General features: G+C 40.8%; 2 protein-coding genes across 3 annotated transcripts; both read left to right on the forward strand.

The window, feature by feature from the left end:
• The first annotated feature begins 2,050 nt into the window (after window positions 1-2,050).
• LOC139205638 (BOS complex subunit TMEM147-like) lies at window positions 2,051-3,418 on the forward strand. Its single transcript, XM_070835912.1, has 2 exons — window positions 2,051-2,165; window positions 3,051-3,418. The coding sequence occupies exons 1-2, from the start codon at window positions 2,059-2,061 to the stop codon at window positions 3,169-3,171; spliced, it is 228 nt and encodes a 75-aa protein (XP_070692013.1). The 5' UTR covers window positions 2,051-2,058; the 3' UTR covers window positions 3,172-3,418.
• Window positions 3,419-8,264: 4,846 nt separating this feature from the next.
• Window positions 8,265-14,888, forward strand: sult2st3 (sulfotransferase family 2, cytosolic sulfotransferase 3). 2 transcript variants are annotated; one of them, XM_070835328.1, is made up of 6 exons: window positions 8,265-8,414; window positions 11,710-11,918; window positions 12,265-12,391; window positions 12,593-12,687; window positions 13,390-13,570; window positions 13,775-14,888. In XM_070835328.1, exons 1-6 carry the CDS (start codon window positions 8,276-8,278, stop codon window positions 13,888-13,890), a joined length of 867 nt encoding a protein of 288 aa, XP_070691429.1. In that variant the 5' UTR covers window positions 8,265-8,275; the 3' UTR covers window positions 13,891-14,888. The 2 variants fall into 2 exon arrangements, with proteins under 2 accessions (XP_070691429.1, XP_070691430.1); XM_070835329.1 differs by lacking the exon at window positions 8,265-8,414 and adding an exon at window positions 9,073-9,216.
• Window positions 14,889-23,267: the final 8,379 nt, after the last annotated feature.

Here is a 23,267-nt window from a genome sequence, read left to right on the forward strand (position 1 = left end):
AAAATGGAATACAAGACCCATACGGCTTTATAGTTCTTACTTCAAAGCATTTGGTTTAAAAGAGAAAAGCTACCTTATAATGGTCCCCTTAATTTCCTCTGCATTCCCATATGAAGAATTATTATCAAATAAAGATGGAGAAGATGGATGAAGGGAAGTGTTGATAGATTGAAGACCGCATCAGTTCAGTTTCAGTTTCCTCTTTATTGAAGTTTTCTGTTACTCCTGTAACAGAGGGGAGGCAGCTCAATGGAAGCTGATCCATCCATCCATCTCCAGCTGATGGAGAGAGAGAGAGACTGCACTGTTAACTCACTCCTCATCTCCCCCAGTCATCCTCTGGTAGGAGACATTAGTGGAAGCAGCCATAGGAGGGAACCTTTAGAGCCACCTGCTGCCTCTTGTAGGGCACTGCAGCAAGACTCAGACTGCAGGCTGCATCCTAATATAGAAGAAATGTGTCCCTTCTGCTTCATCCTGCCTTGGTCAAGTCACTCCCCCTAAAAAAGGAAGTAACATGAAAAGTGATGAAATAGTTTTTTTTAATGATTCTGCTGCAATGCCACCTGCTGTTTTACTGAACATACTGCAATAAGATCAGCACATTTCACAGGTCTGTGGAACCTTTCATTAAAAGTCTGCTCAAGTGACAGCAGCATATAGTCTACCAGTGTACAGTTTTTATCATATCATGTGTTTTCTTTACTGTGTTTGGCTCATTTGGTCTATTCTAAACAGTGGACAGAGGACAATAAATATATTGCATCACATACAACAATGTGCAAATTTCCATCTGCTGTCCCTGGATGTATAATACATAATAAACAATATAGCATGTGTTGTTGTGTTTCAGCAAGTTGTAGGTTTTTATTATAGTCAGTTATAATTATAAGTGATGTATAAGAACTACAAGTGAATAAATAGTGACTAATGGCACTGAGGGTCACTCTTTCCAGTGACCATGTTTGAAAACTGCTATGTGTTTGTTTAATATCATTACTTATTCAACACATAATAACACTTCTGCCTGTGGCTGAACATTAAACATTCAATACAATATTTCATTTAATGTTATCGAACCACAGGTTGAGTTTAGAAGGAATCCCGTCTGTTTACATTTCAGTAGTTCTTACATGTAATTTAAATGAGTTGAAATATAAAGAATAAGTCGCATTCATGAAGACTTAAACCTGAACTATTTAATAGTGTTGAAATGTTGTGACGATGGGACTTTTTGTGCCCACGTCTTTACTCTTTGTCATTCTGTAGAGTAGAGTCTTCATGTCAGACTGCTGTCGGCTTCTCAGCTTTATTCATTTGTTTTTTTTGAGTCCATCATGCACGGACCTGAAAAACAAACCAAAGCCAAGAAAACACAATGCTTCAACTCCTTGTGTTTTTGAGTTCATCTGTAAACAGGATTTGTTCATGTGTCTGCATTTCAGATGGTGTTTCTAGCTACATTAGGACGAGCTGGAGTTTATCATATTGTAGGGATGATGAAGCAAAAAGGAAGATTTCCTTAAACTTTGTTACTTATAAGAGAAAAGATAATGAAAGCAGATTGAATACTAGCTTGTGATTGCTTTCCAGGAATTTATGAAAGCAACAGTGGACCTTGCAGTGATGGGCCTCCGTCTTGTGATGTCTCGTAATGCTGGTAAAGGAGAGTCTGGTGGCTGCCGTGGGCTGAGTTTGACTGGAAATACATCCAGATGAGCTTTGACTCCAGCATTAGTAGCGGTCCTCTTCTGCTTCCTCTCTACTCTACTCTGTGTTCTCCTGTATTCCCAGTCTGCTGTCTCTCATGTCAGCCTCTCCTTTCCTTTCCATCCTCCCATCTCACCTCCTTTGACCTCCTGTATTTTTAGAAGTGCTGTGTTTTTTTCCCACATTCGCTCACTTTGTTGACATCAATGGTGACAGGAAATAATGTGTTCTTGACTTTGTGTTTAGATATACATGGATTTCTGTCTATCCATGGGTCTAATGATGTTTATGCGATGGGACCTAAAGCCAGTCGTTCCCTCTATGTGTTTATAGGTCCATTATATTGCCATGGCAGCAGTGGTGTGGATGTTCACACGCTACGACCTTCCTAAGAGCTTCAGGCTTCCTGTTACTGTGCTGCTGGCTCTCTGTGTCTACAAGGCCTTCTTAATGGAGTAAGTCTGACAAGATTTGACACTTTGTTCTCAACACAAACATAAACACTCCTTCAGACAAACCACACACAGTATACAGAAAGACAGAATAACATTGCGTCTTGATCTTCACGGATATGACACTGCTGTTATTGATGAAAATTTAGTATTTGGAGCTCAAATTGAGTGTGGAACTCCGTTATCCTTACATTGAGTCATTTTGTTACCCTTGGAGGGAGCCAGGATGGCTGTTTCCACCTGTTCCCAGTCTTTATGCCAAACTAGGCCGAGTACATCCTGGCTTCAGCAAGAAAGTGAATATGTGTATTTCCATCACTATTACTTATTGTTTGAGGGAAAACTCATTTTAACAGGGTTTGGGTGGTTGCACTTCACTTTGTAAACCACAGGATGGCGCTAGTTAACAACAAAAGGTACACATGCAGTCCAAATGAACTACACATGACTTGCATCACTTGATGTACTCAAAATGTTTTTACTAAGCAAAATGTTTCTATTTTGCTTGATTTAAAATCAATTAACAGCACACGTTACCCATGAAAAACTCTAAAGGGTGGTGATGTTTAGTATAAAGAAGGAGAGACCAACAAGTAAAAGTGTTTGTGTGATGGCTGGAGTTGACCAGAGGTTATAAACTGAATGCTGCCACTAAATACGTGCCTGTTTACTTATGTGGTTAATTTATTTGGAAGAATTTTGAAACTCTAAGCTTACACATGCATGAACAAATGGACTTTTGTAAAATCTTTCTGGATATCTGGGTGACCAAATATCTGAAACCTCTTTTAAAAGCCTGCTCTGGTTGATGGTTTCAGCGTTACCAATGTGCTGTTTTGTTCTTTAACGCTGTAACTTACACTGTGTTTGTCTCCGTTGTGTCTTCAGGTTGTTCGTCCACGTCTTCCTGCTGGGCAGTTGGACGGTGCTGCTGGTGAAAGCCGTGCTGACTGGTGCCATCTCTCTCTGCTCATTGTTCCTCTTCGTCACTCTGGTCCACAGCAACTAAGCAAACCTCAGCACCCTGAGATGAGCCCTCAACAGTCGTTCTGGTCCACGTTGGACGGGGTTGTCATGAATCAGAAGCTGACTCCTGATACTATTTCAGTCTGCTGAAAAATATTTGTTGATGTTGGGTAGATGGACTGGTTGGATGTACAAGACAGGTTAGCATACAGGCTGCCAACTGGTAAGCTGACCAGTCCTTCCAGTTAGTTTTAATCAGTCTGTGCGGACCTCTGATGGAAAACATGCAGTCAGGGCAGGGGCGCCCCCAGAAAGTTTTCACAGGGGGGGCCAGATAGGGCCAGTGAAAATCCTGGGGTGGCACACCAAAACCAAACACAATAACGGAATTCCAAGAAGAAAAGCTGTTGTAAGTATTGAGGCTAGTCAAGATCGATCAGTCAGTATGAGAGTTAAGGAATCATGTACTCATATACTTTCTAATTTTACAGTTGATGTTACTTAGATGTACATGGACTAATACAAGCCTGTTTTATTAAGTGTTGGTTTATTTATGAGTTAGGAAATTCATTGTTCTAATAAGGTAGTTGTATTATACAGCTTTACTATTAGGGAGTACATTCATGTAATGAACTAAACAGTAACAGGGAACAAGTCTACTCAAGTTTAAAAGCACCACACAGAGGCCTTTGATTGTTTTCAATACAGCTTTATTCTGCTGTGAACATGTAACAGACTATGTCCACTAAAGCATTGTCTTTGACAGTAGACATTTGACCACAGCTCTGAGAGGATTCTAGCCATGTGTGCGCACTGTGCCAGTCTTTCTTGAAGCCTCGTCTTCTGCCCCCTTGAAGAGAACGAGGGAAAAACTTGAGATGCTGCTGTTTGGGCCCTCTGATGTTGACTGGGAAATATCTGTGATGAAACATGAGGAAAATAAGTTACTCTGAATTTAAAATAGCAGCAGCAAAACCAACGGTAATAACATGAGTAGCTGTCCATAGTATTCCCAGATTACAGGTGTATTATGGACCCACAGTCAGTTCTGTTCTGACTGTTCAGTAAACATGAATAAGAAGCTTTCTGTTGTTGCACCAGGATTCATAACTCAGTGTTGACACCTTGTTACCACGTGTTTATCCAGGTAAAGTTACTCTCTTGCCTTTCATTTCCTCATGAGGGACCCTGTTCTCAGCTCACCTGTTGGTCCAGCAGTAGGATGAACAGCTGTGTCCTGTCTGACCTGCTGCCTTACTTCTTCCCTGTTCTCTGGACCTGTCACCTGCTCCTCTGCACTGCCCTGCTCTGTCTCTGTCTCTGTCTGTTCATGGGTTTGCTCGGCCGTCTTATCTTGGCCTGCATCATCACACGTATGGAAGAGATGTCCGTGGACTGTCTCTTCATTGTCTGAAAATTGCCGTAGCATCACGGCACAGGTGCTGGTGATCCTTAACACAAGCTAATGAGATGCTCAGTAACGGAGAGCAGCCAGCAGGAGGTTCAGCACAGACACAGTTTACCAAACACACACTATTTGTTCTAAAAGTAAGTACAGTCTGACTGACTGAAGGCAGTGCTGCCTTCACTTGCACTCGGACAACGTAGTTACAATTTCAGAAATTTTCAAATGTGAACTTGACCTATCAGAACTGGGGGGGCCACTGGGGGGGGCAAGCATTTTTCAGGGATGGCCGCGCCCCCCCCTGGCCTCCCCCTGGCCTCCCCTTGACGGCGCCTCTGAGTCAGGGAGAAGTCAGTGGACCAGTTAAAGCTGCAGGAGGAGTTGTGACACCAGGAGGCTTCGTATATGATTGGCTTACCTGAGCTGTTGGTTTTGTTTAAGGGGGAATTCTGTATCAGAACGACCACAAATGAACTGAGACTTCATAAATAACTAAGTTCTTTTTTAGGTGTTGTCCGATGAACCGGCATAAATACATAGATTAAATAGTAACACACAGAAATATTAGAAGTTGTTCAGTAGTCACAAGTAAAGTGTTGAGTTCATTCCCTTAGGGTGGTCATAAGAAAGCAGAGGGTGTAATGTCAACATGAGGAAAACGCTGAGATCTAAAACCAATATCCGCTGCTTTCTTTTGAGATATTTAACTAAAAAGTTTTCCCATCCCTCCCCTGTCCCTTAAATCCACTGAAATACTGTGAAGCTGTGATGATTCAGCATCACTTAAGTTAATTTTTGTCATTCAATTGGAATAATTCACAAAAAAAAATCATGGCTCCTTGAAGCAGTTCATTCCTGCCATTGTAAAAAAAGTTCTCCCTCTGTTCCCACACTTCTACTGTTACACTTGAGGCACATAGGTCTTGAACAAATGGACTGAGAGAGCGAGAGAACAGCCTAAAAGGACTGGCCTCCTGAGGGAGGAGGAGAACATTTAATAGGAGGGTTAAAGAAAACGCAGACAAAGAGATTAATGGAAGTGAGAGCACTTCCATTAATCTCTTTGTCTCCTTTTTCAAAAACACCTTTGGTGTATAACAACAAAAGCAGCATTCAAGAGTGTGTGGAGGGCTGGAGATGAATAAAATATCAAGGTCAAAGTAAACGGAGTGAAAAGTAGAGGAAGGTTCTTTACCCGAACTTCACCTTAAATCCATCCCTGCATAAACATTATGTTACAAACAAGTTATTTAATTGGTTTGGGCTTCCCATTCCAAATTATCAGATCAGGACAAATTAAATTCTCAACAGAGGGAATACTGCAAGAATCTTTATTTTTAACTCCATTAAATTGGAGCCATGTGCAGTGAATGAAACTAGTTACTGCATCATGTCAGCAGTTTTATTTACTAGAAAACTGCTGATATGAGAGTAGGGCTTTAGGTCATTTGTAATTATAGTCATCATGCGTCCGTCACACAGTCTTTGAGGAGCTTTGGGCTTTATTTACACTTAACTATCACACCAGTCAAATACATGTGGACAAAACAGGCAAGAAAAGTAATGTCCTTTGCTCTTTGCTTTCGTCACACAGGGTCAATTTTCTGTCAGAGAAAACCTGGAATAATGCACAAAGGGAAACGACGTTAAATACTCATAAAGTTAAAATACATTGGAGTTGGTGATCGGTTCTGATGATTTATTTTACCACCTCTTCACGCCACACACCTCCTCTGTAAGTTAAGCTCGCTCTGCCTGCATCTTTCTGTCTCCTCTCTCAGCTGGGGCTTCTGGAGTCCAACAAAGTTCCCATTATTGAAATGCCACAATGAGCTTTGCTGTTACGTAACACACATACACATTTGCTGTTCACGCACTGTTGCTGCTTGTGTGTGGTCGCTGAAAAAAAATCTCATGCTTGCTTGTTGTTGTCTGCAGTGACACATTGACATTAACCTGATCTTGTGACTTCCAGAGAGAATAAGAGTCGTGTGACTCTAGGATCAGGGTGGTACCAAACCCTGGCCCATGCAGGTTAATTCATGCTAAATGAGATTAAGAGTTTGCTGGAATTTTGGACCACTATCCGACACAGTAATACATTAACGTGAGATCACTGCATCATTTTGTGCCAAGATACACACGTGGATAACGCTCTGTGCACCTCCTCTGTCTCATTTTAGATAACCAGAGTCACACAGAGGAGATTCCTGAGGCTGCAAATCCAACATATCATTTCCATCCAAATTCCTGTAGTGGTGAAAACATCTTCCAACATCATCAAAAGGATCCCTTCAGAGATATGCCTGAAAGAACGTTTCAGGCATACAGGAGTCCACAGGAGCGGCTGGTCTGCTGCTGCCTGGGTTGGTTAGTTTGTTTGTGATATTGTGTGACATTGGTGATCTAAAGGGTTGGTCCAGACCTATCACAACATTTGTGTAAAACATGACAACACAATAAACTTGATGTATTTTTTCATTTTTTATTTTTTCATTTTAATGTTTTTGTCAATAGAGGCTGGAGGCTTTCTAGTTAAACACAAAGGATGGTACTTTCTAAAGTAATCTCTGTATATTATTTGCTGCAGTGGTTACATTACAGTTTTTGTCAGTGCACTCATTTTTGCAATCCGACTGAGAGGGGGAGTTTGATAATGCCTTCATGAGAGGAATCTGAGGAGAAAGTCTGGGGCGGTTTTCCAAAAAAAACCAACCAGAAACTGGCTAACCAATGCATAACCACAGACTCAATAAAAGTAGTATTCATAGTTTCCAAGCCTGAAAGTGAAGACAATGTGAAAATGCCTTAACACTGTATTCTGTATAACTGTATGTATGGCCAGCGGGGACTCAAAGGGACCACAATGAAGCACGATGTGAACAAATGACTGTATTCATCACTTGATTCATTATTCGTGCACCACACGGTGCTGCATACTGCTTGTATTGATGGTAACTAGTGAGGTCAATGGCCAGCAGTTCATGTTTAGGTTGGAGAGAGAGTAACAGTGGACCAAACCACTGAAAGGCATATGAGAGGGGTGGGTTAGGGTTAGGTCTGGAATTATTACAGGTTAGCCCATTGGCCTCAATTGCGTCTTCTTCTTCTTCTTGTTGTTTGGGGATCGCAGGGTAACAGTTTCCACACTCTTAAACAAAAATAATATAACCACATATCAGTCGCACTAATTAGCTAAGTTTAATCAGGAGATACAGTAACTCCTTCTCCGGACAGGTTGAATTTTATTTTGACGGTTTAATTTTACTTCCGGTTCACCGCCCCATTGACTTCAGTCACCTGGTGCCTTAAACTCTCCTGGGAGAAATGAAAACTTGATTTTACTTCAAACCAAATTAGCTAATTTTTCCACGTTGTTCCACTTAATTTTTGGGGCCTGTTTTATCGTGTTTTGACGGGAGAAAAGATTCTACAATAGTACCGCGGCCTCTCCCTGTTATCTGACTGTACAGTAATTAAGATTGTGGAAACTCTACTGATCCATAAAAATGGAGGAAAAAACATGACGAGCAGGAGGAGGAAAAGGCGATTAAGGTGTGGCTAATGCAAAAACCCATCCTCGGATAGGAAAACTCTCCAAACCAATCAGCTGGTCTGGTCACCTGAAATCAACCAGGTGATAAGTCCCTATGACCAGTTCGGGTCTGTGGGAGTGGGGATTGTACAGGCGACAATAGCAGAACCTCGCAGACTATCTCAGAGATCAGCGCCGGACACAATCATGCTGCCCTCCTCTACATACATGCTGTATAAGGGATACCTCCTGCCCACGCTGGCTCACACCACGGAGAGCCTGGAGTTCGCCCAAAATTTCCCTGTGGAGGACACCGACGTGTTTGTTGTCACTTACCCCAAGTCAGGTACAGCCACTGTTTCACCCACTTCTGTGGATGCACTGTATTCCCCCTGTTCTTACACACCATACTGTGTACATGGATATCTACCGTGATGCAGGACCAAAGTCTCTGGTACTGTGACTCTTGCATGGATGCATAACTCTTTTGGACTGCTCAAAACTTGACATATTTGTGGACAGTTGTTTGGGATAAATGTGGTGTGTATGTGTGTGTTTCATTTCCTCTCCATTGCATAGTTGTAACATAATAATCCTTTTTCATATCAGCACTGACCACGAGGACATTTGCTACGTTCACGTCACGCTGGGAAAGTTGGTTATTCTAGATCAAAGTGATTTGAGTGAAAGTGTTCACTTTACACTTTTTGTTGAACTGTTGGCTATTAATTGATTAGATGTGCTTCTTACTTGCACTTTAAGTAATTGAAGAAGCCCACAAAATAATTTTGTTTGGTAAACAATGAGATACAAGAATATACGAGAGGTTTTTTGGAGTTGAATATTAGGACTCAATATGCCCATGAAGCTTCAGTATCGTGTTTGGTGTTTGTTTGTGTCAGTTCTGAATCTTCCCACTAGCAGCAGTATCGCAAACATTTGGTGTACCTACCTAAAGGCAATGACTTAAAGAACCAGCAGCCACACAGTGTGTGACAGAGCAGCAGAAATGTCCTCTGGAGAGATTTATCTGCGCACTCGGGGGCTTCTGGTCCCCGTAGAGACTCACTCCTTGGAGAGCTTGAAGTTTATGGAGGAGTTCACGTTTAAAGACGATGACGTCGTGGCTGTCACGTATCCGAAGTCAGGTCAGTGTTTCTGTCGGAGATAACAAGCTGGTTTAGGATCACCTCGGTGGAGACAGTTCTTGGTCTGTAACGAGTGGTTATTTATCAGAAAATGCTAAAAAAAAAAAAAAAAAGAGCCCACCATGGCGTCTTTAAAGCGATAATGCTGCGTTCGTTATCATATGAGACAAACTTCAAGTGTTCAAGTGTTCAGCAGCAGTGAGCTCAGGACGACCAGGAGCTGTAACTTGTTTCTAGCACATACTCACAAAAAGTTAGGGATATTCGACTTTCAGGTGAAATTAATGGAAAATGTAAAAAGTTCATGCTACAGTGATATTATATTATGAAAGCAGGGCATTTAAGTAGAAGCATGCAATGGTCATTTCTTCATCTCAAACAATTAATTGAAACAAAAGCTAACAACAGTGTCCAGTCTCTCCGTGTCTCTGTTGCGACCTGCTGATGACCCTCTGTGGCAACTTCCCTCTGAGAACATCCTGTTTGAAGCAGTGGCCAGGAGCTGCTGATCGATTGTTAGGTGTCCTCATGGTCTCATGATGAAAAGGACTGTTTAGATACAAACTGTCATTGAACCAGAACATTTAGTGGTCAATTAATGGATCAGACACTTGTTTTTGATTGTGATTTTTGTGGTTAATCATCTTGTTAGAGAACAGCATGTTATGCAATAAGTGCTGAAACATTGAACAGCTGGACAAAGTTTAGAGAAGGTCACATTAAGTTCACCTGTAAAGGTTATAGGTGCATTCTGAAATTTAATCTGAAAGCTGAATATCCCTAACTTTTTGTGAGTAGTGTATATATAGTACATATATAGCACATAGTGCTCTGTGGCTCATGAGTAAGATGTTTCAATGTGCTTGTATTTGTATTTCATTGACTAACTTTCCACGTCTCTTTATTCATGGTCATGGAACCATGACTGTGACTGTGTTTCAACTGTATGTATGGTGTATGTGTGTTTGCACGGAGAAGAAACCCCCATTACAGGAAGTCTAGATAGATACTGACAGACAAACTGAACGAGACAGACTGACAATTGTTTCTAAGAGGTATAACCTCATTAAAATAACAATAGCGTATAGTGCTCTGGGGCTCATGAGCAAGATGTTTCAATGTGCTTGCGCATTCATTGACTAACTTTTCACGTCTCCTTATTCATGGTCATGGAACCATGACTACCCCAACATACAATTAACTGAATCACGTAGCCTCTGTGGTAACGCTGTAACTTGTTTCTCAATCCTTGCCCTCAGGGCACATTCCTCTGCATTTTTTAAGTGTTTGTTCATTCGAAGCAAGTGTCCTAGAGCAGGGGAAGTGCACCCCCAGGACCAGGATTGAGAAACACCACCCATAGTTTTGTCTGTGTATCACTGCAGCAAGTTGGACACATTGTGGAGTATAATGTAATTGTTTATCAAACATTAGAATATCACATATGAAGATATACTTTGACAGGTCTAGACCGTTCTTAAACTGTGACATATCCAAGATATGTCAACCGTGTCGGCACACCTGAAATCAGCTCAGACATCTCAGTCAGTCATTTTCCAATATGTGTGAACGGATGTGAGTGAAGCTCAATATTTCCAAATGGCTTAATGATATTTTTTTATATTGTGTGCAGATTGTGACAAGTTTCAACTGTATGTATGGTGTATGTGTGTTTAGTCAGTGTGTTTGCACAGAGAAGAAACATCCATTACAGGAAGTCTAGATACAGACAGACAAACTGAACGAGACAGATTGACAATTCGTTTCTATGAGGGATAACCTCATTAAGATAACAATAGCGTATAGTGCTCTGTGGCTCATGAGCAAGATGTTTCAATGTGCTTGTTCATTCATTGACTAACTTTCCATGATTACCCCAACATACAATGGACTGAGAACCAAGTAGCCTCTGTGGTAAACCTGCAACATGCAGAAATTGGCGGCAGCGTTTCACCACCTCCTCCCCTGATAAACCTTTTTGAGGACAACGTCCGTATAGTGATTGCCTCGTCTCCTTCATGGTTCAAGGTTCATTTATTTGTATTTTGCACCACAGAGTTGTATATAAATTCAAATGGTAATCTCTTCATGATGCATACTTTATATGCAGATCAAATTTTAAAAAAGTAAATCCTGTTGCGGACTGTCTCTGATGTCCATTTCAAGTAAATCACCTAAAAAAATCCTCCTTGTTACTCCTGAACTCACCTCAGAATACATCTGTACATCGCAAACAGGAAGTATACTATATAATAAAATACAGGAGTGTGGCATACTTTTACTGTTTTCCACTTTGCCAAAATGTAAACAAACACGGAAAAGAAGGGTGTTGGGGCACATAGTTGTTAAAAACATGTCTGGGGGGACACACAGTGTCAGACTTTAACTAATGTTCCTTTAGCATCGTTGTCTTTCACTTACAGTAGAAGTTAGTACTTGCAACAGTCTTGTGATTCAGTACTGTATTATCTGCCGTTCTATTGTTTTCTGTAGGTACAATCTGGATGCAGGAGATTATCCCGCTGGTGCTGAATGGGGGGGACCTGACACCGATCCAAACCATTCCTAACTGGGACAGGGTCCCCTGGCTGGAGGAGAAAAGATTAGCGTGTGTTGTGGATCAGCTGAAGTCTCCACGGGCGCTGGTCTCACATTTACCTTACAAGCTCATGCCCCCCTCTTTCCACGCCTCCAAAGCCAAGGTAAGTGGGGGGGGGGGCTTTATGTAAGACTCCTGTGTGAACATGTGCAAGTAAGTCACCTGCAGCCCCGACATACTGAATTATTGTACATGAGAGAAAATACAGGCAGATGTGGGTCCTGGTGCACCATCCAGGAGTTCATTGTTGATTTTATTTTGGCATCAATGATTAGAGGATCTTCCTACTGTGGGTTTTTATGTGACAGCTTCTTTAGATTTTCTCTCAGTGATTGTTTGTCTGTAACCAGCACTGTCATGGTTCAGCAATGGTCTCCTTCCATATTTCATATTTAACAGACATTTCCCCCTTTTTGTTATATAATTGGTCTCTTGTGTCTCTGCCGTAGGTGATCTATGTCATAAGGAATCCCAAAGACGTCATGGTGTCATCGTACTACTTCCACCAGATGGCAGGATTCCTCCCGGATCCAGGAACCTTTGAGGAGTTCATGGACAAGTTCCTGGAGGGTGAAGGTCAGAAGTCTCGGTCCACATAAAGTGTTTACTCTGAGGAATGTGTGAATTTCTGCAGTAGACTGATTCGGCATTTTGTTGTATTACGTTGTGAACAGATATTGGCTGCTTTGTGAAAGACTAAGTCATCTTTGTTTGTCGTCAGTGCCAAAGCAGAGCAGTGGTTGACTGTGCTTACGCTGTTGTCCGTGTTGTCTGCAGTGATGTTCGGAAAGTGGACGGAGCATGTGAAGAGCTGGAAAAACACAGAGCTGGGAGACAGAATACTGTACATCACATATGAAGAAATGGTTCAGGTAAAACACTCTCTAGAACTCACACAGGCTAATGCTGAGTTTATGTTAAAAAATGTAAAGAGGTGACCATGAGCATGAGCAAATTGTCTCTTAGAGCAGCGGCCATGTGGTGAGGCACCTGTGTATAATTTTTGATTTCCCTGCTCTTACGTTGTGTTTCCAACTGTGCTGTAAATATGCGTTTACTTTAGCGCTACAAACAACTAGAAAACATGTTACCAAATTACATTTTGACAAAACCTTTCAATGTAAAAAAGTACCTGGTTAATAATTTTTGAGTTAATTGAAGTTTTAAAAATTTTTTAAAATAAAATAAATATATATATATATATTTTATAACGATATAAAAATATACAGGAAATGTGTCAGTGTGACGACGTGTGGGAGCATCTGTTCATTCAGACAGGGATGTCTACAAGAGTCAATGTTGTGTTTGTATTGTAATACCACCGCATATTATATCAAAAAACGAATACCGAAACTAATAACAACCAAACTAAAACGAAACAACATGAAATAGGAAAACCCACACTGGAAACTAACTGAAACCACACTGAATGGGAAAACAAAACTTTAAAGCAGAATAAACATAAAAATGAAGGAAAAACAAAAAGGTAAAAAAAAAAGCTCTGCAAAAGAGGTCATATAGAAAGTTGTTCATTTTGCCGATGACGATCACATAAATGAAAGACCCTCTTTTAGGACCTTCCTGCGGCTGTCAGGAAACTGTCAGGATTTGTGGGCAGTAATCTGAGCGAGGACGTCATCCAGAAGATCGCAGAGCACTGCTCCTTCCACACCATGAAGGTCAACCGCATGTCCAACTTCAGCCTCATCCCCAAACTATACATGGACAGCGAAAAATCTCCATTCCTCAGAAAAGGTGAGCGTGCTCTGATTTTATCGAACCTGTTTGACCGCCTTGAAATGTCAACCTGGTTGAAGGTGCTCAGTTCAGTTTCGCAGAGAGATGTAACCAGATGTAACCAGATATGTTGGCGTATTTTTAGGTTTCTGCTAAAGACTCAATGTTTTTCCACATCAGAGATTAGTTGTGTTCATGTGTGTGTGTGTGTTTTTGTGAAAGGCATCGCAGGAGACTGGGAAAACCATTTCAGCCCAGAGCAACTGGCTAAATTCACATCTGTCATTCGCAAAGAGCTGGAGAACGAGAGCTTCTCCCTGCCTTGGTGCTTGGATTGAACAGCAGCTGGAAAACAGGAAACATCTGTGGGAACAAAGTCAAGGCTCACACATATCAGGCATCGAAGGAAATTAGTGCCAAGTGAGCCAAAACTCTACGTTCCCTTTGATTTTAACAATCACTACACGCATATCACTACATTTTAGAATTTTTACAAAACACTACTTCTTATTATTAAGAACAATTTTACAATTTATTACAATTATTCAGTATGAATATTTAGTCACTTAATGTGTTGGTCCTGCGCCTGCCAGAAAACATGTCCTTGTAATTTGTGTCAAACTACCAAAAAGGAAATGCTGCTGCAACAGTGAACATTGTGATCCCTCACGGCTCAGATCATTGAACATCGGTGCTCCAATATCAGACATACTTTGTTGTTTTTCTACTACTAAAGGATTAAGAGAACAGCACTGACTTCTTGCTGCTAAAGATGTTTATGTGCTGATAACTGCCTGCTAAGTACCTTTTAATTGTTGTCCCTACTAATAAGTTACTAAGTGTGTAACTAACAAGGAATCACTTTGGACACCAAATATTACATAGTGTTTTTTGCTAATTAAAAGCAAATTAATTTGCACAAAGAGGTATTGCATACAGGAATTTACCCAATAGAAGCGTACTTACTATACTATACTATACCCGTGTACCTGCTACTGTGTTGGCTTTTTTTCTTTTTTGTTCATGAATTATAAGTTGTTATATAAGTTGTCTATTTGTGTACATGAGAGAGCAAATTACTGCCTCTGTAACAGAGTAAGAACAGTCGCCATTTTACAAACGTTTTGACTCAATTTTTTCACCACTTTCAACCTGCCAGACACTTCACACAAGAAAATGAAAAGAAAAGAAAAGTGGTTTGTTAATTAAAATTGTCAGGTTTTAATGATTTATTTGTTTACCCTTCATTGATGCTGTTTTACTGGATTCCTTTGTACTTCAAGAAAGTCGATTAAGTTGACATTTACTTGATTAATTAAACTCTTATATTGTTTCAACTTTTGATTCATTGCTGAAAAATCACTGATTTATAGTCATTCCTATTACATGTTTAAAGCTTTCTTTGGCCTTAAAACATATGAATGAAGTACTAAAAAAAACATTCTAGGTGTTCCCTTTAAGGGACTTGTCTGTAGAAGTTGCTCAGCCAATGAAATAACATTTTCCTGGAAGCGCAAACTTGGCACTACAACGTCTTGTGTTCACAAAACACATGTTTGTATACCAGGGTGAGTACGCTGAGTGCTTTGGGAGTCAGTCGTCATAGTACAGCGGAGCAGGGAAGGCGTCACAGACAGCTGCTAGGTGAGTCATAGGGACCAGTGAAAACTGTTGAAAATTATGTGTCTAAAGTAACTAGGACATTGTTTCTGGAAACACAAATGGTGAGGGTTTTTTTTCTTTAGATTAGCTGCATAAATGAAATTTCATTCAGCTTCATTATCAGGGCGGTGCAGAAATCTTAAACCCCAAACTATCTGTATGGCTAGATAGCACAAGATTTTAATTAATTTTAATTCAATGTTAATATTTTATTGTATTTCATTCAGGTAAACAAAGCCTGAATTATATTTTACCAACAACCTTGTACTGTATTGAGAGAGGGTCTAACCATGTTTAACTTTCCACTGAGCACTGCTGTACATTCAGATGCACACGACCATGAAGACACAATGTGCTGATGTAAAGGAGAGGTAGATGATTATAATAAGGACAAGAAGTTCATGGACAAAATCAGTGAATAAACTGGATAAGAGTAAGTTAAGTTTAGTAGCAGCTTTCAAAGACAGACTTTACTGAGAGCTTTAATACACAGTAAAACCAGCCACCAATATTTCTGAGCCTTGAGATTAAGAATTACACAGACAGTGCATCTACTCATCTGTCACACAGACCTCTCCCATTCAGGGACAGGGAAGCCCAGTTAGTACCAGTGGGTTTAGATAGTATTTCTACACACTACCATGTTACTATACACTAATTGAGCACACCCTTTGTAAAAGAAGTATTTATTTCTGGTATCTCTCATCTTTGGAAATGTTTGCATCCCAACAGAACAGTCAAACATACAGTATAAAAAGCAGTGATTGTCTGAGAAATATCGCAGCAGATCACTTCTTGTGAATCAATCAATAGATAGATTGTAATCATAACACTTTGATACGTAAATAATGAATAAACTTTAAATGATTTGATAATTAAATGACTGTTGACAGAAGAACAATAGAAACTCACAAATCTTGTTGGACTGTTGTTGTTTCTGTCATCTTCAGCTCTATATTTCAGTGAAGTGGGTGAAGAAAATACTAGCAAAGGCAGACATTGTAGTAGGCAGTCCTAACCACAGAGGGGAGCTAGTGTGGCTCCTACAGAAAAAAAGACTGAGTTGTCCTTTCAAGATCCAAGTTATAGAAATGTGTGGTGTCTCTTTATAAATCACAGTCTTTTCTAAGACAGTCAAGTTTTCACGGAGGCAAAGGCATCAATAAACATTAAATAAGCATTAAAACTGAAACTGACTAAACACCATTGACGGAAACTGCAGGAAGAGCTGGTGTGGGAGTAAAAGCCATGATGAATGATGAACAGGTATTTTTATTGATATGGTCATTGTTGGCATCAGGGATCGTCATTTTGGAGAAAGAAAGCACAGCTGGTTTGTAGCGGAGGGACAGGTGTGGGTGAGGACATGAGGTGGAGGTTAGTCAGTGTGAGGGAGAGTCACAAATGGCTAGGGCCTGTTTTCCCAACAGGAAAAGGCCCGATTTTTGCAGAAGAGGTTGAAATTGTCAATATTTTAATTGAATTGTCACATTGCAAGATATACAGGTATAGTACAGCCAGGTGTGAACGACCCAGGCAGAGTGGAGGGCTGTTGACCATGACGGAGTTTGTTGAAGTCTCTTTTTAGTGGTTCAGAGGTCTGACTGTCATTACAGCCTATGTGGAGGACTACACTGTGAGTGTAGCAGTGCACCTGTGGATGGAGAAAGGAGGGCAGAGAAGCACACATTACTGGTGTGAAGTGTCCTGTGTAAAGCTCTGGGGTGGGAGGAGAGCCCAGGTAGGACAGGTGGAGCTGTCGGAGGAGACAGAGGAGCAGACAGCAAACATGAGCACCGACGTGATTGTTTGCAGAAGCAGGCACAGCAACTACACAGGCAGAATCCCTGAACTAAAAACTGCAAGGAGAAGGAGTGAGAGAGCATCTGGACCCAGGATCAGGTTATTACACAAATTCTCTGCCAAACCTCAAAATATTAGGCCAAGCTCTAGTTACCAGATATATTTGTATTCAGATCTTCGTACAGAAAGAGGTGCAGCTTCCCTTTGAACTGTAGGAAGAGTCTAGTTGAAGTCTGTCAGTCGTAGAACCAGAATTAAGTTTATTGACAAGTACGTTTTCACCTTATATTTTTTTATATATTTCTACAACACACTCTCACTCTTCCTATATCTGGACACTTTACCATGATCTTAGTCCATTTCACCTCAGTGTCAAATTGTTGTTATTGAGTATTTTGATTTCTTTTACTCTACATTTCTCTCCAACATCGTTGCACATGAGAAGAAAATATTTTTCAAGACTAAAATAAAGGTTTGAATCAATGTATATTTCATAATCCAGAGCTATAACCAAATCACACGTCCTGTTTTATCACTGACGTGTATGTGTCACTGTGCAGCAGCAGTAACTGTTCTTAAACTAACTGTAGCTGGATTGAACCTCTCTGTGTCTGTCTAACAGGCTGATCAGTGCTCTGACATCTTTAATCACTTAGATCCAGTGGTACACTTAAACTGATACGCTATGCTCCTTAACTGACTGATATAAAAGCCTGCAATATGAAGCCTCTTTCCTACGACAAATACTAGTGCAGTACGCACATAAAACTGAGTAAAAGAGAAAAAGTTGTTATAAGTTTTAACTGTTTCTCATGTCCATGTATGTATATTCTTTGAGTTTCATGTTCCCCTGTTTTTTTTCTTCAAAACTTGGACAAACTGAGTCTAGGATGTGAGGTTGAGCATCAAAAGACACCACTGCTTCAGGGATGTGCTGTATCATCAAATGCGTGGAACAGTTTAATTTCGATCCATCAGCTCTACCAGCAGTTCAGACAGATTTAACATAACAACACAATGAGAAATTAATTCATCCCAAAGTTTAATTGTGAATTTCATGTATATAATTCCATCTGGATGATGCTAAAAAAGATGTAGGATTTAAGAAGTTTTAAATCCCACAGACATTCACTGATCATTACCTTGACTGAAACCACTACGACATTAAACAGTGTTAATATCCTCTCCCTTATGTCCTTTATTTTACTTTTTAAACTGTACATAACACTGAAAATGTGGTTAATGCTGTAGCTCCTCCGAATGTGTGTTTGTATTTGCGTGTCCCTCCCATCTCTCCGTCCCCTGAGTTCTGACACTACTTCAATTACATGGTGGCCTTTTGTTCCGGTGTGTGTGTGTGTGTGTGTGGAGGCAGACGGTGTGGTGCCTGCTCCAGGACACCCACCTCGTTGCCGCCTTGTGCCCACTGGTCCTGCCCTGGGCTGCCCACAGGATGCTAGCCTGCTTTGATGCCCTCTTCTCATCAACATACTGTAGACGCACACACTCACACAAGATAGCCAATAACTCCTCAGAAGACCCCGTTATCTTTGTTAAGTCTGTAACACTCAGTCAGCCTTCTTAAGTCTGTTGACTTCCTCCACCCGGGGCGACGCTCACATTTATCCGATGAAGCTCCAGTGAAGGACAACCAAAAGTTTTTGATCAGCTGCAGTGTTTGGAAAAGGCTGCTCGAGCCGGAGGGTTATGAGATTCATTCAGTGCAGATCTGATGTCTTCTGCAGCATGAGTCAATTAGCATTTTCAGTCAGCGCAGCAGGTAAATGGAGATCAGTTCCCACACATATCAGAGAATACACAAGCTTCAGTATTTTTAAAGCAGCACATAAAACATGGCTCAAGACAAACCGATCATGTGGTCTCTGATCTAAACCTTTTCATCGAACCAGCTGTTTTCCAACATGGAAAATATTTAATATTTTGTATGATTTTGTTTGATATGTGATGTGCTGTTGTGCACATTCTTTTGTGTTTAATAGTTTGTATTGTGCTGTATTTTTTACACCTTCCTGCCCTGCATAGATGTAAATTAGCTATATTTAACTCTGGCTTCATTGTTGTGTTCACTGTGTTGTGCATAGGTTAGATAAACTAAACTAAACCTTTGTCAACCCAAAGCTGTCAGTTACCCTTGGACAGAGCCAGGCAAGCTGTTTTCCTCTGTTTCCAGCTTTCTATAAAGAGCAGGTCAAGACCAAACTCTTTAATAAAGAGAGAGACCCAACAATTCAAGAATTCAAAATGAAGGATTCAAGAATCCCCACGTGAGCAAACATGTTGGTCACCTGTTCCTTTTTAGTTCTAGAGATACTTTTGTTTTCAGTCATGCAGTTCATACTCACGCAAAACCTAAAGGCCTGAAACTGATCCACAAACCTTTCAACGGGAAACTACGTCATCAAACCTGCACTCCCTGAAGCGGAGTATTTTATGTTTCTGTATCATTTGCATGGCTAAATTGTCCGTGCTTGATGTCCTTGTTAGATACATACCTACAGCCTGCTGCCATCGCTCCCGTGGGTCATATATCCTGCTGTAGACATCTGCAGATAGACCAGAGATAACATACAGTGCTCCATCTAAACATCCTCTCCTGCCTGTTTGTATGGCACAGGAAAGTCATCATGCACCATCACCCTTGTATGCCCTCTTGTTATACACAGTACAGGATTATGATGCATAACACTCAAGGTGTTTCACCATATTCATCTTTTAATTAGATATGCAACACAGTTTGTTACTTTTTGACTTCTTTTACTGTTGCTGTGTCCTTAACTCCTTTGTCCTCCATTATTGATGAATTAAATGATTCATACATCTGTGTGACATCTATCTGTATAATGTGTCTGCGTTCTCTAGATCGAACACGACCAGGTCTTCATGAGAATACAATGGTATTTCAACGGTATCTCACGTCAACCAGCTCAGAGCTGCTTAGTCAGTTTCTATTTTAATCCTTTCCTCTTCTGCTTTGTGATAGACGCAGACAACATATACATTCTGTCTGGCTACATACTATCTGTCCCATCCATCCATCCCTCCGCCATCTACATCCCCTCCATCTTCTCTCCTGTTGGCAGTAAATGCACCAACAACGCTTGCAGTATATGCTTCCCCACAACAAGGGGCCTATACAGTGGTAGATTCAGCCAACAGGTAAACAGGTAGGATTTTCAGACATGTGAATAACTCAAAATTTCTCAAACACACACACAGACACACACACTCCTCAGTCACGCCCCACCCAGGGTGTCTGCACAGTCCCTGGCCGTGGGGCAATTAGCAGTAATGGCAGGAAGCTAGTTAGTGTTATCTGCTGCCATGGCGGCCTCCACAGACCCTGGACCGGTCACGTAGAGACACAGAGTCAGACACAGAGCCTGGGAGGAGGGAGGAAGAGGAGGAGGAGGCAAAGTAATGAGACTTGAGAGAACCAGGAAATAAATATATAGTAAATAAACTTAAATGTTCTTTTTTTTGGTTTATTCTGTTCTGTGCTCAGTCTTTGTTGTCCAAGTTTGTCCAAGCAGAAACAATAACAAAAACATTAAATTGGCTATTAATCAGCAATTAATAAACCACAACACATGATTCCTCAGATGCATTGCATACATTTCATGTCGGCTATTCTGGGTAACAAAAATGACATAGTATCCCATCTATGTGCCACTTAGTCTTCTGCGTTATGGCTCCTGGCTCCAGTTACGAAGTCTCTCTTGTTTCAGCTGCATGTCTGTCTTCCTGTGTGCATGCATGACACTACACACATGTCAAGGAATGGGTGGCTGCGTGGGTGTGTTTTGGGGGCAATAGTGATGACGTTATGAGTAGTGCTGCAGAGCGTAAGAGGATGTGGCCCAGGAGGCCAAAAAAGACTAAACAAAATAAACAACAGAAATCCCTGAATGAGGCTCCAACTCGACAGTCACGTACTGTAGGTTTGACCAGCTCCACGTCACATCGTCAGACTGGCAGGCGCATATGGATGGAGGCGTTCAGGGTTCTCTGTGATTGTATTTACGCAACATTCATATCTACATCCAGCAGGTTTGTTGTTATATCAACTTGAGTTTCTTGGAAGACTGAATAAAAAACTATTGATATTAACGGAGTGTCGTGGAGCTCAATAACCACTAAATTACCACTATTATATACATTGTTTTAATGCATGACTCAGGCTGTCAAATCACAAAAGTAATATTTAAAACACTAAGCATTTTCTCAGCATGTTTTATTTTCACAGTTTAAATTATTGTAACTAAGCAAAAAAAATCTCATTGTTCAGTATGTTATATTCTAAAAACCAATAAAAGAAGCAAGATAGGCTGAGAAAATCTGAGCGGTTTAAAAAGGACTGAAATGTTCTTTATCTTCGCGACAGGTTAATGTTAGTGTGTCTTTGGGCAGTCCACTCAAATGCTTGAATAGTCAGGTGTAGCTTCCAGGTAAGCGATAATAACATGGACTATTGCATCATTGATGTGCTTGGTAGTTGTGTTTGTGCCTCTAGTCTATGTTAATGTCTGCACGCTTAATCTCATGAGTCTGAACATTCAGGTTTCTGCCTGTAAACTCTGATTTGCACATGTGCGTTCAGTTCAGTTTACTCCACAGACCTCTGAAGGTTTCATACAAACTTAAAGGATAAGTTTAAATACTTTTGTATGTACATGTACACAGTTTTTGTCCTAATCATTTCCCCTGTCTGTACTCGCTGCGTCCTGATGCTGCTCTAATGTTAGTGACGGGGACAAAGTCTTCAGTCTGTGGAGAAATACGTTTCAGAGTCAAACTTAACATGTGACTTCAGCGAGTTGAGCTTCTATTCCAAACTGTCTTCTCAGTACAAAATTTCATCTTTTTGTTACTTTCAATGTGCTGCTTGGAAAACAATGGCGAATGTAATTGAAAGGTTACGCACATGATAGACTGTGGCCGTTGTTGTGGACACAATGTTTTTTTTGGGTCCTGCAATTGAAAGTTTGACTTCACGATGTAGCTTACCCATTTCTTTCAACATGCATAAGATATTTAACCACGTTATCCATCTAATACGTTAATTAGACTTAATTTCAGAAGGGTGGTGCAGCGGCCTTAGTTTGCACACCACCCTTCACCTTTTTTGGAGAGCTGGATTTGACCCGTGGGCTATTTACGAGCGTACTGAAAAGACAGAGGGTTTACTGTATGTGTTTATGTATGAGATCTTCCTTTTTCCCGTCATCAACTCCCCAAGGCAACAACTGAACAAAAGAAAAGGTCTCAGTCAACACCAGAGGCTGAGATAACACCCACTAACAAATAATTGACAGTAATGCAGCATGGAGAGGTTACGTGCCAATCTGCCCAGCAGCGTTTCACTGGACCTCTGCCTCGTCCATGATGCTGTTAGACCCACTTCGACTGACTTCTTACATGTGAATCATGTTCTCACAAGTTCCCCACTAGATAAACGTTCATTCATAAAATACACTTTGTTTGTCTTCATTCTCTCAGCATCAGACGACTGGCTGAAAACCCAAAGCACAGCAGATACTCCAGGCCGTCAGTTTTGATGATGTCTGCTAAATGAGAGGCCGCATGTGTTTGGAGGGAAACATCCTTATCGGAAGCTCTAGTAAAATATCAACTGCTGGCAGCCTGCTGTAGTGTTTGGACATGAATTCATTCACTCATGTGATGGCATCCAAAATAAACTGTTGGTCAAATAAACACGGCTCCATTCTGGTAAAATATTGTTTTTGTAAGCTTGGATGGGGTCAACAACTTCCCCGTCAGTTCAAAATGTCAAAGGAACAGAAGTTTGTTATTTTTGTGCTCTTTTAGTAAATCACCTGAGGGACGGCAAATCTAATTTGAATCCTGCCTGAGCAAATTCTTCAGAACTACATGCAAAGAAAGACAGTTTGTCAACAACTGAATTTCAGTTAATTATTTGTTTCATCAGTAAGGGCTAAATATAAGACATAGAGCGGAGAGATGCAGAGGCAGCTTTAGGTACTCTGTCTCATTCGGTGCGCTGCTTTGTTTGTCTAAAACAGACATTTGATTAGTCTAAGCACTTATGTACAGATTAGTTTCTGGACACCAGCCTACCATCTGTCTTCCTACTATTGTTGTTGCTGATTGTATTTTGAATTTCAGTGACGTGCAGCAACATGGACAGAGCCCATCTATAGTTTAGCTGAGTGGCTTCAGATGACAGATAGATGATGGACTGAACGAGAAT

Source organism: Pempheris klunzingeri, chromosome 8, assembly GCF_042242105.1.
Source record: "Pempheris klunzingeri isolate RE-2024b chromosome 8, fPemKlu1.hap1, whole genome shotgun sequence".
NCBI lineage: Eukaryota > Metazoa > Chordata > Actinopteri > Acropomatiformes > Pempheridae > Pempheris > Pempheris klunzingeri.